General features: G+C 33.5%; 1 protein-coding gene across 2 annotated transcripts; it reads right to left on the reverse strand.

Annotated features, from left to right (window-relative positions):
* Window positions 1-5,167: 5,167 nt before the first annotated feature.
* Window positions 5,168-17,331, reverse strand: LOC108869284. Of its 2 annotated transcripts, XM_033276499.1 has the most exons (9): window positions 16,504-17,331; window positions 16,142-16,415; window positions 15,931-16,045; window positions 15,736-15,860; window positions 15,503-15,584; window positions 15,310-15,421; window positions 15,075-15,232; window positions 14,882-15,002; window positions 5,168-14,815 (listed from the first exon to the last, which is right to left on the reverse strand). In XM_033276499.1, exons 1-9 carry the CDS (start codon window positions 16,912-16,914, stop codon window positions 14,537-14,539), a joined length of 1,677 nt encoding a protein of 558 aa, XP_033132390.1. In that variant the 5' UTR covers window positions 16,915-17,331; the 3' UTR covers window positions 5,168-14,536. The 2 variants fall into 2 exon arrangements, with proteins under 2 accessions (XP_033132390.1, XP_033132389.1); XM_033276498.1 differs by having other exon boundaries at window positions 15,310-15,584.
* Between the last annotated feature and the right edge of the window lie 414 nt (window positions 17,332-17,745).

Here is a 17,745-nt window from a genome sequence, read left to right on the forward strand (position 1 = left end):
GAAGCATATGAAACTTCTTCCGGTAAACAAACACAACATGGAATTCAAATGGTATTATCATTGTTCCTTGCCGATGTCTATGTATTATTTTATTGAGTTGTTGTTTCGAGCATGAATTCAAGCTATTCTAAATGTGTTGATGTGGTTTGTATTTTTTCAGACAAGTAGCAAGTGTCTTCAAAAAGGACATACCAAGCGAACATGCTCAAATGAAATAGCGATTATTCCTCCAAAAAAGCCTCGAGGTCGTCCATCAAAACATCAGATGAGTGAAGAACAATCTGTGGAGACAACACCTACACTACAAAGCCAGCCAACACCCACGTTACATACTTACTATAGCCAAACAGCACCTCTATTTCATAGCCAACAAATGTTCCTATAGAAAGTCATGGTGTTTTCCATAGTTCGTTAACAGGAGACGACTATGTATGTGTTGGTCGGACCGTTCGAGACTTGAGTAATAACATCGTGTTACCTACGTCACTTTTCAGAGAACACGAGCGAAACAAGATGAGTATTCGACGACGCAAGTGATGAAAGATTCTGTATTTTATTTTGTTATAAGTTTATAGCAATTGACATTTTGTACGCTTATAATTTCTTGACTCTAGTTGTTATTTTTTTGAGGATAATTTATTTTTGTTATGATTTATTAACTTTATTATAGTATAAATCTACATGTTTTATATTGCTATTTAAGATTTTGCATGACTTTGTCACAAAACCTTACGTTTATTGGTTTTCTTGATCAACTCAAACACAGCATTTGTCACCGTTAATCAGTTCACGGTTTGTTAACGTAGGGTGCATTTATGATTATTTTATAAGGTCAGGGTTTTAAATCCCATTAATAAAGGTGAGGATTTTTTTTAATGTTTTGTAAAAAGTTAAGGGTTTCTTTTCCCATTTTCCGAATTTAACACTACCCAAAAAGACTATCAACAAAAAAAATATCGTATTTTACTAACTTTTTATCATAAAAAAATATCGTATGTTGTATTGTTTCTATTGGATTAATATTTGTTTTTTTCTTCATGTTCTGGCAAAGATAAAATAAAATCACGATGATAGCATCTATAATATTATTCCTTTTGCAATTTCTGTTGAAATGCTACATGAAGAGCAAGTATATGTTTCTTGGTTTATTTAAACTCATAATTATGTATAATAAGGAAAGAAACTAGAATCAGATATTCTTTTAAATAAAAAGATAATCTCTTAAAAATAAGATTTATGCTTGATGTTTTACATTCAGTGTGCTATGATGAAACTGGAATTTTGCAAAAATTTGCATCCCAAACTAAAGAAAATTTTCAGAGTAAAAATATTTACATTCAGTTTATGTATATTTGATAATGATCAAATGAACCAAAACTCTAAATGTTGTAAGAGAAACATAACAAAAGCTCAATACAAACTTTGCAACCAAGTAAAGTGAATAGAAAATTAAACTGAAATTTAGAAGACAACTATTAATCACTTTGTTCGTCTAAAACAAAGAATGTTACTATTATTCTAATAGAACTTAAGTATTATATTTGTTATCTACAAATATAAATACATTAAGTACTAGCATGAATCGGGTAGATACATTTTGCTAAAAAATACACTGTTGTAACATAATAAATTATCCTTTCTTTTCCCGTATGCAATACGGGTAGAATACTAGTAATCTATAGTTTTAGAAGTAGTATTTCACTTGCACGGTTTATTACCTAGTCTTTTGATTAAGTAGCTTCAAGATCGAACAATGTCAAATTGTGGGAATTATTGGTAGGTCTACTAAACTATATTACTGTCTTTTTCTCATATACATTATTCTTATTAAGTCTCTTCATAAAAACTGGTTAACTTCCACAAGTCGCTGCGCATCATTTCTGCACAACCTCTGCGTTTGGTCAACAGTACCAACAACTTTCAAGCATCTTCTGCCTTTTTTATTTCTCTTCTTCTCTGCGTTTACTTTGGTGTGACCAAAAAAACAAACTAGGGAAAAATGGAGGTTCCAATATGGAAATGGTGTTTGATCGTAATAGGTATCATATTCTTGGCAATTGCTTCTCATTTTCTGGGAAGATTCTTGTGCAGCCCTCGAGAGAGAATCACCGATGGTAAGATTGAAAAGAAACATGGACCAGAAACAGCCGCTCAAGGACAGACTGAAAAGAAAGCCGGTGACCAACTTGTATGATAATGATCCTCGTCAAGTTTCTTTGTTCAGATTGGATTGTCACTTAGACTCACCTGTAAACTATAAGTCTCATGCTATTTTTTTTTCTCTTCTTGTAAAACAATCACATCCCATGTATATGAGATCTTTTTTACTTTCTATTATCACAAAATTTTACTATCTGAGAAACGAGAGACTAATAAAACTATAAGTTTCTCGATTTGTAAACTAAAAACGCAATTCTATCATTCCGCAACTTATCAGTCATGTCTTTTTTAAGTCAAAATGTTTATTTTATTACTGAAAGATGAAATGTTTTAGAAAGCAAAACAAGAATAGAGCAACAAACAAAAACAATCTTTTTATGGATAGAAATAGCACTCCTAGCTAGAAGATTGAAAGATTGAAAACGTCTTCTAAGTCTTGTGAATTCCTTAAGCTTGGTTGAAAAGTGTATCACACTCCCGATGTGGATCATTGTGATAAGCTCTTGACAATCAGCTGTGAAGGCTTGAACTGTGGACCCTAATATTTATAGTTTTTAGCAAATAGGGCCCTAACTTTTTTAAAGAAAAACAAAGGACCCTGTGCAAATGTGCCTTGAGCACATGTGCTAAGCCGGCACTGACTGCAAGGGTTGTCGCAAATCGCAATTGAAATCTATAGTAGTGTATGGTGTAATTATCATATGAATGGCTCATTCTTAAGAATCATGTCCACTTTTTTTGTTTCATTCAACGAAAAGATAAGAAGAAAAGTCATAATAATATTCTTTTAATATCTATTATATATTTCTTACCCAAGATAAATTCGAAGTGTTACACAGAAATTTGAAATTTAAAAACTCGTTGGTTATTATTTTCCACACATCATCTCAACTGTTCATTTCAATGTCACACAAACTCATAATCAGACATCTACTTTGTGTATAGATGGTGTGTATGTGTACTTGCAAATTGTGTTATTAAATCTAATGGAGTGCTTGTTTCTTCAATACACACTCCTATGAACAGGAAAATAAGAATGGTGGCATTGTTCCCTATCCGAATCACTTCCATATCTCACTGTCCATATGCCACAATGGTAAATTGCAGCATTCTAACCTTTAAATACCACAATGGATCCTCCTAAGTATATCACTGCTTAAGCTACGTCATGTGACGTTGAGGATCCACATTCTTCTGCAAGGTACAAATCCAGATTTAAGTTTCATTCATGGCTTTCTTGGTTGGTAAGTACCTCAACAAATGAAAATTAACAGATGAGCATGAATGATTAAAATAGTGTATGTACCTGCAAGTATGCATTTCTGCTGCATCTTAGCTAAAGAGACACTCGACAATAGGTATGTACCTGGAAGTCTGAGCCATGTTACCTTCTTTTATGGATCTTTCTCAAAGTGTCAGTGAAAAAGTGTTAATGTGATGTCATGAACATGTTTAAAAACCAAACGTGAACCCCAGCCGTCAGATTACAATAACCAAAAGAAAATAAAGCTTTCCATCAGCGAATGCAAGCACAATGTTTATGAAAAAAGCTTGTACCTTAACTGTTAAATCTTTCTTCAGCTCTATCATTTAAAGCAACATGCCTTAAAGTGAACCTCACTAACAACAGAGAGAGCAACTTCATTCGCCCCTTGATCGATCGTACACCTCCTTACAACTTGCAAGGCCAAACACTCTATCTAAAGGCATATGAAATCAAAGATTACATTTGATCAAGAAGCTGGAAAAATAAGCAAGTATTACCAAATGTAGATGCAGTGGGTATATTGGATGGTCGAAAACGGAACGATAGCTCATGTATATGACTGTTTCATCAATGATACACTTCCAATCTACCACGTCATCCTTACTCTTTCTTTCACACTTAATAGACGCAGACGAACCTTGCATTTGATCTTCTCCTGTAGCCATCTCTATCCCTCCCCTTCCGTCAATCACCTGATCTTACCCCCGAATAAATCATGACGAAAAAGAAAAGCGAATCAGTGAATCATATGCTTAGCCCTATAAAGGATCGAGAGGATTGCAATGATGAATTTAAAGGCATGAGACTAACCTCTAACCTTTTATAATCGAAGATTAACACAATGGAATTAATGGAGAGAATGCATTCAATGACAAATCATGGAGGAGTGGGGAGCTGTTGTTTATGAGGACATTAAAGCCCACGCCTCAATTCAACCGGTTTCCGTAACGTTCTCCAGTTTCATTAGCCGTAAGTCAGAAATCGTATGATGAGACACTCGGTGTAAGGTTCCAACAGATATTGCTGGGAAACAGTTAGTCGGTGAGATGAACAGACTCATCGTTTCTTCGGCGTTGACGAACTTTTTCGTGTTATTAGTTACGACGGAGAATCTTAGACGATGAGGATGAATGGCCTACCGTTCAATTAAGGCTGAAAAATATCAATCGACAACTCAATATTAAGCCCATGGTGAAACACAACAGATTGAGTTAAGAACGCATTTAAGTTATGACACATGTCTTCGTCTGGTGCTCTTAATTAGTGACGTGGCATCCCATGTGGATGGCCTAAGAGAGAGAGAAACTCTATTTTATATATATAGATAGATATATCTTAAAATATTATTTATAATTGTATTTGTAGTAATCACAAATTAAATATATTAATTATTTTGAGTATAAATTTAGATATAATTAGATAGTTGGAATATGAAATATTGAAAGTAAATTGTATACATGATTACTTTCAGATGAAAGTAACTGACTTGAATTATATTATTGATTATTTTTGGTTATATAAATATATGTACCTTATCAATGTTGGTTATTTCTCGGTTCATATACATGACTAGATTATGATCTAATTTATAATAATAGAGAAAATTGGAAAAAAGAAACACTTTTAACTTAGTTTTGTCTCAATAAAACTCGTAGAAGATTATTTAGGAAATTAGGACTTATATTCTCTTTAATACTATTATACCCTTCAATTAACCTAATTAATATTAATAATTTGTAATTGATTTAAGTTTTATTAAAAAGGAAAAAAGGAAAAACATAAAGAAATGAAACATCCACTGAAGAGATATTGCTCATCCCGACCAGAGGTCGTCCTCTTTAGCTTCTCACCACCGTGCTCTGTTCTGTTCGTCTCGTCAATTTTGTGGTCATGCTCTGTTCCAATCGCTGCGACCAAGCTTCCTCCACGGCTTCAACTCGTGATGTCGCTCCTCCGTCTCATATCCGAAGGCTCCAATCTCGTCGTGCTCTCTGCTTCACTCCACTGTCTCTGTTACATTGGAATCATCCCTTGCCGTCGCGGATCGAAGGAAAGCTTCTCGGAAAGCAACAATGGCAAGTTTGGGTAATTTTGCAAGACAGGTCCTCAAACTTTTGACTAATCACGGATTTGTCCCATAACTTTCTGTTTGTACATATTGCTCCTCAAATCAATTCCAAAACTTTCAGTTGTTCAATCTAGACCAGTCAGTATTCCTATTTTCAGCTTTGGTCCATGAATTTTCTGTGTAATGTTTGCCCCAATCTTCTAAATTTACAAAAATGTCCTTATGATTTTGCTTTAAACTTCCAAACGTGCACTTTTGACCTGTCATATGAAATTCAAAATATACAAAAGTCAGAAATTGATTGTGGATTAATAAAGGATCAATTTTAAGATTTTTATTATACTTGATAGTATATAAACTGGTGTACATATCAAAGTAGTGTAAATTATGTGTGGTCTAGTGGCTTGCGTGTGTATTTTTCTATTAAATAACTCGGGTTCGAGTGAAGGAAAAAGCAGTTTTATGATTTTTTTTTTTTTATTTCTGAAAGAAGATACTATGAGAGATTTATGATATATTTAGTTTAGATTCAGGAAAGATTTTTATCGAAATAGGGAAGTTTCCATATTTTTTGTGATTTCCCTATAATATGTATTCTACGTATAGCAGAGGATTAAAGAGAGGGTACGGGGTTTATTCTTCCCTACGCGTATGATAACGTAAAAGGTAGAAAAGGTTATGACACATAAAAAAATAAAGGTATTTCACAGAGTCGAGGTTATAAGTTGTAATAAAAGAACAAGTAGACTAAAGACATCTTGTTAGAATACTAGTTGACATAATCTAGCTCTAGTAGAATATAGAAGAAATGTTTGTTTGTATTCTCTACCCATGATAAATATGTGTGTAATACTTACTATACGATTTGTAGACTAGGTAGATGGCTAGAATGAGTATTATATACGTGCTAGAACATTAAATAAAACATAAGTCCACTATTTTTAAAAATAAAATTTAAATATATAAATTGTCATGCTAATGTTTCCAATGGTTTACATATTTTTCCCAATTTTTAAAACTTAGTTTACTATTTTTTCAATTCCAAAAGGTAAAACTTGTCCAAAATGACCAAATGTATGAAAAATCCAATTTAGACAAACAAAAATTCAAAGTGTTTCTTTTTGCTAATTCTCCCTTATAAATATTGGGTAAAGTAAGGCTGTAAGCATATATATAACTTCCTAGAAGAAAATACATAAGACCATGACCAAGAGATTCCAAATAGTCCTTCCAACTTTTCTCTGCATAAGAGATCTCAGTTTAGTAGTTGAAAATCTGACATAATTAGTGCACAGAAAAGTCACCAATTAATATTCCAGATTATCTCTTATGCTTTGTTGTTCTTGCCTTCATATTAAACCCCATAAATGTTATAATTCCTGCTCACTATTTCTCCGGAATACTGAGGGTTCAAAAGTATAAGATTGGTATGTAATAGAAAAGCATAATGAACCAATTCGTGACACAAAATAAAGTAAATTACTTGCAGAGTCAATCCAAGATGAAAACATTTTTAAAAGTGCATTGTTCTGATTCTTCAAGCTAAAACCAAACATAGCACATAGAAAAAGATCATGCTAGATAAAGGTTGTTTGAAATACCATGTTTACTGTCTTTTTAGGCTGGATTACGCGGATTGTCTTCTCTTGATTCTCGATTGCCATTGTTGCTAGAAACCTGATTTCATTGAAGCCTAAAAGAGAAAATCGAGTAAAGCTTGGAAACTGTTTTCCTTCAGCGATTGAAATTGAGATTTAAAACTTCTAGCAAAATCTTCAAGTTTATGTGCCAGATTGTGAAAGTCATCATCCTTGGCAAATATCATATAACCTACTGAAAATATAACCGCTAGTAAAGATTGGTTTGACCCGTTTGGGATTACACACCCTGTCAGCACATAATCCGCGATAGAGTCTATGCAAATGGACAAAATAACATCTCTGTTTCCAGCGTCGTTGGTATCTGCGGCCAATCTCTAGGTTATAGCAGAAGATATCTGCTGCGGAGGACCGGTAACCGTGGCTTTCCAGGAGTTGATGAGGAAGGTGTGATTTTTTAAGAAGGCGAATAGAGTGAGGAAGAAAACAAAATGAATGGAGTAGGAAAATAAACCATTGGAGAGATTTAGAGAGTAAGTTAATACATAGTTCCATAAATTAATTGATGTTTGGTTTACAATTTACATTAACAGCAAGAGAAGAAATGGATAAGGCATATGTATCTCAATTATTAAAAGGAGATTTAAAAACAAAATGATATAGCTGATGTGGTAAAATAAAAGCATATAATTTACCTGAATTTCCATGCTGATGTGGCATGCTTCTCTTTGGAGCTTTTGGAACTTTTAGTATTGCAAGATATGAAAATAATTAGAATGATAAAATGTATAAACTGAATCAGCTAAAACTGAAATTGTAAGAGAAACTAAACAATAACGAAATTATGATTATAACAAGCTATGAAATTAAAACTTCTTACTTAATTTAATTAAATGATACAAACATTAGTATCCACATTTACCATTTTGTGCATTTACTATCACAATAATACATTCGAGAGAATCACATTTTCAAAATATGAAAACATGAAAAAGAAACTACATATCACTCACGCTTACACCATTCTAATGAGGTTACACAATCAAGTATAGACTAATGAAAATATATGACACATTCTAAGATCATGAGACCAAAAGAAGAGTTTAAGTCTAACACTAGTGACTTTCATAAACTCAATAGAACCATAAGAAATGCACATTATAAACCAAAATACACAAGCATATTTAAAACTAACTTATTCTGACCTGATGAGAAGTTAGTGAAGCATTTTATTTGTTTGAACACAAAAAAAATAAAATCTTGACATCTAATGCCAAGGAATGTCTGGTTGATTAGAAATTAAAGGAGTCCAAAACACTCAGAATTAGATGGTGGACTTCTAGACCCCTTCCAAACTACTTTTACTTAGTCATTTTTTTTTTGTTTTTTCCCATAAGTCCACAAAATTATGTGATTAATCAAATATTTTCCCAAACTAATTATTTCAAGTTAATAAGACAAATTTTCTTAAATCAGAACAAATGCAATTAGCAATTGGAACTACCTTTTTTTAAATAATAATTATCATATATCTGATCCAATAAGAGAAATTGATTTATGATGCACAAAAAAAGCTCGACACATTAATAAAAAATCTTATGCTAAAGTATCCTATATCTGCTTCTCCTTCTTCTTTGCAACTTCTTCTAGAGCAGAAGATGAGAGGAAGCAACATGATGATGAGCTTGAGGTTGAGGAGAGTAGAGCAGAAGCTGAGAGAAAGCGGCATGATGATGAGTTTGCAGCATGAATATCTACTGAGGAGCTAGAACTTCAAGTTATTTATGAGAGGAACAAAGAAGCGGACATGGAGGAGCTGCTAAGTTTTTGTAACCAATATCATCTCGACATGAAATCGAAGGTGCCTGCAAAAGGAGTAGCCAGAAAGGGAATGTCCGTTGTTGATTGCAAGTTCTGGAAGACACGTTGGAACTATGCCTCAGATGTAAACCAGAAGAAATTGATGTTTGAGAAAGGGGTTGTGTATGATTGTTTCAGAGGTTGTTAATTGACATTTGGTTAATTGAGCTAGATTATGTCCGTTGTTAATTGACGTTTGGTTTACAATTTACATTAACAGCAAGAGAAGAAATGGAGAAGGCATATGTATCTCAATTATTAAAAGGAGATTTAAAAACAAAATGATATAGCTGATGTGGTAAAATGAAAGCATATAATTTACCTGAATTTCCATGCTGATGTGGCATGCTTCTCTTTGGAGCTTTTGGAACTTTTGGTATTGCAAGATATGGAAATAATTAGAATGATAAAATGTATAAATTGAATCAGCTAAAACTGAAATTGTAAAAGAAACTAAACAATAACGAAATTATGATTATAACAAGCTATGAAATTAAAACTTCTTACTTAGTTTAATTAAACAATACAGACGTTAGTATCCACATTTATCATTTTGTGTATTTACTATCAAAATATATTCGAGAGAATCACATTTTCAAATATGAAAACATGAAAAAGAAACTACATATAACTCACGCTTACACCATTCTAATGAGGTTACACAATCAAATATAGACTAACGAAAAGATATGACACATTCTAAGATCATGAGACCAAAAGAAGGGTTTAAGTCTAACACTAGTGACGTTCATAAACTCAATAGAACCATAAGAAATGCACATTATAAACCAAAATACACAAGCATATTTAAAACTAACTTATTCTGACCTGATGAGAAGTTAGTGAAGCATTTTATTTGTTTGAACACAAGAAATAAAAATTTTGACATCTAATGCCAAGGAATGTCTGGTTAATTAGAAATTAAAGGAGTCCAAAACACTCAGAATTAGAGGGTTGACTTCTAGACCCCTTCCAAACTACTTTTACTTAGTCATTTTTTTTTGTTTTTTCCTATAAGTCCACAAAATTATGTGATTAATCAAATATTTTCCCAAACTAATTATTTCAAGTTAATAAGACAACTTTTCTTAAATCAGAACAATTGCAATTAGCAATTGGAACTGCCTTTTTAAAAAATAGTGATTGTCATATATCTGATCCGATAAGAGAAATTGATTTATGATGCACAAAAAAAGCTCGACACATTAATAAAAAAATCTTATGCTAAATTATTCTATATCTGCTTCTTTTTATTCTTTGCAACTTCTTCTCTTATTATCTCACCTAACATATAATACGGTGACGTGGCCTTGCTCAAGACTCTTGTTACCTTTTCATCGCCGTTGGATAAAAGCGATTGCGAAGGATGGAGTTATTTGGTTGATCATTCCTAATCTTTAGTTTGCTTTTGTATTGATCTTGGATTGCATGCCGTGTCAGCTTGTTTTGGTGCTACATTTTTAACTTGATATTATATACAATTTTTAGCTGATTAATAAGTAAAATATTCAATAAAAATATTCATAATTTTAGAAGCTATTGAATGTTGATCAATTTTTTTTTTGACATATTTTCTGCTATTTGGTCTGTAATATCCAAAATATAAAAGTAACATACAATTTCTTAGTGTGGAAAATACATGTGTCAGATAAAGCCACATAATCAGAGGCACATTGGGATATACTATATGTTTTGGGTTAGAAGGGGAAAAGAACAAAAAACTCTTACTCTTTTTTTTTGTCAACCCAATGAAGTCTTACTCTTTTTGGATATCCATCCACTTAACATTTTAGCCTCAGTCTTTAATATCACTCCAAAATCACACATTCTTAGCTTTTAGCCTAGTACCAAAATCACAGCTGGTAGAGCCAGAATCACAAAGTGTTACTTACATATATATATCCTAAATTATATATGCATTTTAAATGGACTGATTTTTTTATGTAAAAATAATTGAGTTGGAACTAATCCAATTAAGGTTCTGAATCTGATTTGACCCAACATAAATAAACTAGTCTTATATTGATATATCATCCTAAGAACTTGTACCGGTATCAAACCTTATCAACCCAAGAACTAATGAATATCCAAAAATATCTCAAATATAAATATATAAGTATATATATACATATATATATCTTAAAATATTATTTATAATTGTATTTGTAGTAATCATAAATTAAATATATTAATTATTTTGAGTATAAATTTAGATATAATTAGATAGTTGGAATATGAAATATTGAAAGTAAATTGTATACATGATTATTTTCAGATGAAAGTAACTGACTTGAATTATATTAATGATTATTTTTGGTTATATAAATATATGTACCTTATCAATATTGCTTATTTCTCGGTTCATATACATGACTAGATTCTGATCTAATTTATAATATCTCAATGGGACCTTTTTATTTGTCAACTATCTCAATGCGACCTAAATTCACAATTAATTTAGATTTATAATATTTGAACGAAGACCCATAAATGCAGCTCTATGATAATAAATGCATCAAGTTTTATGATAATAAATGCATCGACCTCTGTTTCCTTCCTACATTTACTGAATACCATTTTTAATAAACAACTTTGGAGTAAAACAAAAGAAGTGGAAAGAGAAATAGAAAAGAAAATAAAACATATGTACCTTTTCAATATTGGTTATTTCTCGGTTCATATACACGACTAGATTCTGATCTAATTTATAATATCTCAATGGGACCTTTTTGTCAACTATCTCAATGGGACTTAATTTTTCAATTAATTAAAATTATAATATTTGAATGAAGACCCATAAATGCAGCTCTATGATAACAAATGCATTGGGTTCTATGATAATAAATGCATCAACCTCTTTTCCCTTCCATAGATATACTGAATACCATTTTTAATATACAACTTTGGAGTAAAACAAAAGAAGTGAAAAGAGAATAGAAAAGTAGAATAAAATATTTTATCTGACAAATCCAAGAGTAAAATTGTAGAGTGGTTTTTCACCTTTTCTACAGGACACAGAGTAAACATGACACGATGATTGTTTATTTTTAATTGATAAATTTATAGTTGAATATGGAGTAAATAAAAATTCAGAGTAAAATTTTACTCTATAAATACCATTCACTCATACACTCTATGACTAACAAAAAACTAATTGCTGATGTCAGCAGTACAACCCTTCTCACAACACTTAATAAAAAAAAGTCTTCATGAACTAGAATATTTACAAAGAAATGTTAACAAAACATATATTCTGTTGCAAGGTCCACACATCATAGATCCAATCATAGTGTTTGCCATGTTCAACATAATTCGACCACGATTTGGCATTTAATGTGCTACTGTTCCACGATCGTAGAAAGCACTAGAGTTATGTGAACAATTTTATTCTTTTTTTTGTCTCTTGGTCTTTTGCCAGATGGCAAACTCTTAAAACAGATGTTACTTACTCTTGGTTTAGAGGTCGAATTAGAGTCAAACAATCAATAATTCAAAATTTTCCAATCAAATGCATTGGTAAACTAATACCCTGCAAATATATAGGTAAACCAATAGTTCTTAATAAGAAAATATCCGAGTATAAGCTGTATTTTTCAATACAACTGTAAATATATCAGTAACTATTACCTCAACAGGTGTAAGCTTTCTCTTTTCACTGATCTTGTCATAATTTTCCTTTATGGTACGTGCATGAAGGCCTTGACAAGACATATTAGGAAGAGAAATCTAGGGATAGGAGGTAAATGTATCAAATTATAAATATTGGGTAAAGTAAGGCTGTAAGCATATATATAACTTCCTAGAAAAAAATACATAAGACCGTGACCAAGAGATTCCAAATAGTCCTTCCAACTTTTCTCTGCATAAGAGATCTGAGCTTAGTAGTTGAAAATCTGACATAATTAGTGCACAGAAAAGTCATATATATCTGCTTCTTCTTCTTCTTTGCAACTTCTTCTCTTATCATCTCGGCTGCTGTTTAGAGAAGGATTAAAACTAACCATTTTTTTTATGCCCACGCGTCAAGTTCAGCATCTTCTTCTTCCGTAGATTCTTCATCAGAGTTTCTCTGCTTTGGAGAAGACAAGAGGTTGAGCTGAAAATGAGAATGGTTTCTTAACCATTCTCAATTGAGAGAATCCCAGTGAACCTCTTCTTCTCAAACCAAAATGGCACTTTGAAAGTGGAAAAATGGCACTTTTAAAAACCATTTTCATCTTGAAAGAAAAGTGTTGAGTCGATATTGATAGAAAGAGCAAGAGTGATCTTCTCCACCTCCTCATATACTGATAAGCTTAACGAATTTGAATAAATAAAAACACATAGCATAAATTTAGTAAATAGTGAAAATAAGGTTAAAAACGTTTTTAACATTCTATATGGCAATCAACAGAATGAATCCTGCAGAATGTATGAGGGATATGTTGTCCTCTGTTCTTTGACTCGCAGAGAAGACAAGACGTGTGTTTTCTTTTGTGTGTGGTTTCACCGATTAGCAGTTGAAACTGCCTTTTTAAAATAACTAGAGATTTTGCCCGGGTTTATACAAAAATCATTATATTTAATATGTATTAAGAAATTTCCTAAACCTTAGTAAATATCCAGAAAATTAAGCACTTGGTTTTAGCCAATTATGTGACTAATTTTTCTTGGGGAGCACGTCAATAAATATAAAAACACAAAAGATAAGTAACCGATGCCTTTCCCTTCGCATGATTAATGACGCAAGAATGATCTGGTGACTCTATTAACACGTACTCTATGTCCTTTCAATTATATATATATATATATATATATAATTAAACATATATAAATATTTTCTAAAGGAACATATTGTTTTCCGTTATTTAATGAAACTTATTTTAAAAAGAGTATCACTAATTAATAAATTGAGTTCCTGCCAAAAAACTGTAAAGTAAATGTTTTTTTGTCTTGATCAGATTCCCGAAGTGTGTATTTAGCCCGGTGGTAGAGCATCCTTTGTATATGCTCATTATTCATGGTTCGACCCCTGGCACCAATATTTTTTGTGTTCGGCAAATAATCATAGTGTAATGATGATTACTTACGTAGTATTCGTAGTTTTAATATCAAATAATTAAATAAGAGAATTTGTACCTTTCTTATTTTTTAAATCATATATGTTATAATAGAGAAAGTCTACTCTAAAGTTTACTATAAATCATGTATAAAGATTCAATTATCTCAGTTCCCTAATTTTTATTACATACAAATAAGAGATAATTTTATAAATATATATGGAAGAAATATATAAAAGTAAAATAATTTTTTCAAGTTTTTATTTGTCCCTTACTATTTTAAAATAAACAACATAATTATTACTAAAAATAAAAATACTGTATAAATTTTAGCAACTTAAAAAAGGTCAAACCTCAACATAAACAAATGAACCAACGAAGCAAAAATTATCCAAATAGAAAATACGATATATAAATAATGTCAACACAAAAACTGAAGCAAACAAACCAAATCATAATATTTCAACAAAGAAAAAACAAAACCAGAAGCAAAAGAACAAATAGATAGTCGTTCTTCAAACACAACCCAAGTACACAAAACATATCAGCCACTTTTTGCACGCTTAGCATCATCTGACACAATCATATCAGCACCTCTTTTCACCCCCTCATCTGCAGTAGGAGAGACAACCACGTCGGCGGCTAAATCGTATCCAAGTGCTGGAACCTCGAGAGGGAGTACCTTGGTGACAGTCAAAGCTTGAGTCTTGCCTTCCAAGTTGTGCTTTGATATCTTGATAACGAACGTGCGTTTCTGTCCGATGGTGTCAATAAGGACTTGAGGCACCGGGACTACATGATCATCTCCTGATCCCTCATTAGCCTATATAAATTTAAAAAATTGTTAGAACACAACCAAAAATTGAACGATGGACAGGTATGTGATTACCTCATAGTAACTCTCAACCAATACAGATGCTTTCTTCCCAGTTAACTCAAACCCAGCGTCACCGAGAAGTACAAAGCTCGCATGATCATTGTTGTCATAGACAGATAGCTTGCTGAGATACCTGTTTCAAATGCACATTAATAATGGACGTTGGTGGTGTATATGACACAAAAAATATAATTACAATTCTTACTCTGCAGCACCAGTAATCTCAGTCTTTCCACACTTCCTACACATAAGCGTGGTAGGTCCTTTAGTAGCTTTAGTCTTGCATCCACCACAAGCAATGTAGTACCAAGCTGAGCCACGCACAACATCATCAATGGTGGCCGTACACTCGAACCAAGCAACCTATAATATTACAACAGTGAAGATACTCAATAACAAATCTAATTCCAATGCAAGTATGAAAGCATGAGATGTCGTACCTTCGCTCCTTCCTGCTTCATGTAAGTGAGTAGCTCACCTATTGTAGCTGTCTCAGCCTTGGTGACAATCTCAGCATTAACTCTATTAGCAACTTCCGAGTTTGATTCAAGCCTAGAAATGTTCAAAAAATAAAATAAGCAACACAGTCGGTAGATTAACGTAAACGGTGCAAATATAAAGATGAATACATACCAAGCCAGATACTCCCTGGTTTGATGAACATCCGTATCAAAAAAAACCCGTGAAGATGATAGGGATGACAGAGACAAAGCACCTGTAGCATAACCAATTTCCATACCCAAAAAATAACAAATTAATCAAACAATCTAGCCATAAAACAGCCCTTCTCAACACCTAATACTACTGTGATTCCCACGCAACTTACTAACATCTATGTACCACAACAATCGTTAGATAATACGAACCTCCTAATCGCTTAGGATTCACAGTTGTCACCATGATAACACTCGGAGGTTTTCCAAGCGATATAAACTTCTCGCAAAAGGCTGTTGCTACCTTGTCCCATATGTAGAGCTTCATCACAGGACCACTGCATCGAAGAGAACACATTTATTAAACAAAGAAGTATATGTCTAGAGCATAAAACTTAGATGCCTCACTCATGTGTCTGAACATGAACCAAAATTCGCCGATCAGAAGCTATCTCAACTTCATCAAGCACAAAACTCTCGTTAAGAGCCTGCTCATTCACCAATTTGATATGACCAATAAAATCTGCGATAAAAACATAACTTAATAAACAATCAAGAGATATCTGATCAACATAAACAGATAGACTGAGCACAGATCATAAAATATAAGAGATCTTACCATACAGATCCCCTTTGAGGTCACAGGCCGCTTCGAACTGTTCATAACCATGGAAACGAAAACGGTCTTCAGGAAACCAAGTCGAAGTGTCTGTGAGATCGGAGAGGACAGACTTCCATGAGAACGCAATGGTCACGTCTGGATCAGCAACCCGGTACACCTTCTTGGTCTTAGAACCAAAAAAATTGGTAAGTCTGTAGGTGGAACCGGGCTTCATGTGTCGTAGATAAGTGTCCATCCTTGATGGTGGGATGAATCCCTGAATCACAGTGCCCTGTTTAGAACGAACAAATCAAGATTGTTAGTAATCTGTGTCGCAACATAAACAATAAAAAAAAAAGAGAGAAGATGTCGGAACAAACCTCTGCGTCGACCAGAAGCATCTCTAGACCCATAAGTATCTTCGAGAATGCGTGTTTTGCCTCCCAAAAATGGATCAGACGAAATCTTAACTCGTCTTCTTGTGGTCCAAACGTCACATCTTTGAAGAACACGACGCGATCGCTGTTGTCGGAGGGGACATCGGAGCAGACAACGGCCTTGCCGTTACGTTTTGTCGAAGAGGAATCACCGGAGACACCGGATTGGCCAATAGGTTTCATCGATGCGACGGAGGGGATCGTCGGTGCGGCGGAGATTTTCATCGCCGCGGCGGAGGGTTTCATCGATGCGGCGGAGGGTTTGACCGGTGCGGCGGAGGAGACAGCGTCCTTCCCGTTAGGTTTCTTGGAGATAAGATCGCCGGATGCGGAGTTTTTGCTGTTGGAATTCATCGGGAGAGAAGATAGTTTTGCGGGGAATCAAACTGGTGGAATGATCGGGGTTATAAAAGAAATCAGAGTGAGGGATGCGAAAGGGATCCATTAATGGAGGTTAATGAGGATTTTATGAAGGAGTGAATGAACAGACGAAACCGATAAAGGGAAGAAGTGGGAAGGACGAAAGGGATGAGATATTTGTCTGCGCAAGGGAGAATGAAGTTAGGGTTCGTCGAGGTTCGTCGAGGCACGATGCGGTCTGCGCAAGAGAAATAAGGCTAGGGTTTGTGGAGGCTCGATACGGTGTTCTCCGTTTGGCCAAGCTTATGGGCTTATGGGCCAGGTACATAACAAAAATAAAACATAACGAAGTCCATCGTAATGAAGCCCAACGAAGCACAGATGTGGAAGAAAGATGCAACGGGATTGGCTGATTATTTCATCCGACGTGGACGTCTGAGCGCTGAGCGTATTCCCCTTTTACTTATTAGATGATGATTATCCTATATCTGATCCAATAAAAGAAATTGATTTATGATGCACAAAAAAGCTTGACACATTAAAAAAAAATCTTATACTAAATTTTCAACTTAAAAAAAAATTGGGGGTTTAAGATTCATCATCAAAACCATATTGTGAGGTTTGGAGAATCAAAATCGCTGTTTGGTCATGGTTTTGGAGGGTGAAAATCAAAATTAATTTGTTTTAGGTAAAGTTGAAAATGTGTTTCATCACCAGATGAAAGAGAAACATTTTTTGGGTAGTGTGAGGGTAAGTCACTAACAAATCACTAGGTTAAAACAAACCAATAGAAAAGGAGACGCTCTCAGGCACACTTATCCAAGC

This window comes from Brassica rapa, chromosome A08 (genome assembly GCF_000309985.2).
Source record: "Brassica rapa cultivar Chiifu-401-42 chromosome A08, CAAS_Brap_v3.01, whole genome shotgun sequence".
Lineage (NCBI taxonomy): Eukaryota > Viridiplantae > Streptophyta > Magnoliopsida > Brassicales > Brassicaceae > Brassica > Brassica rapa.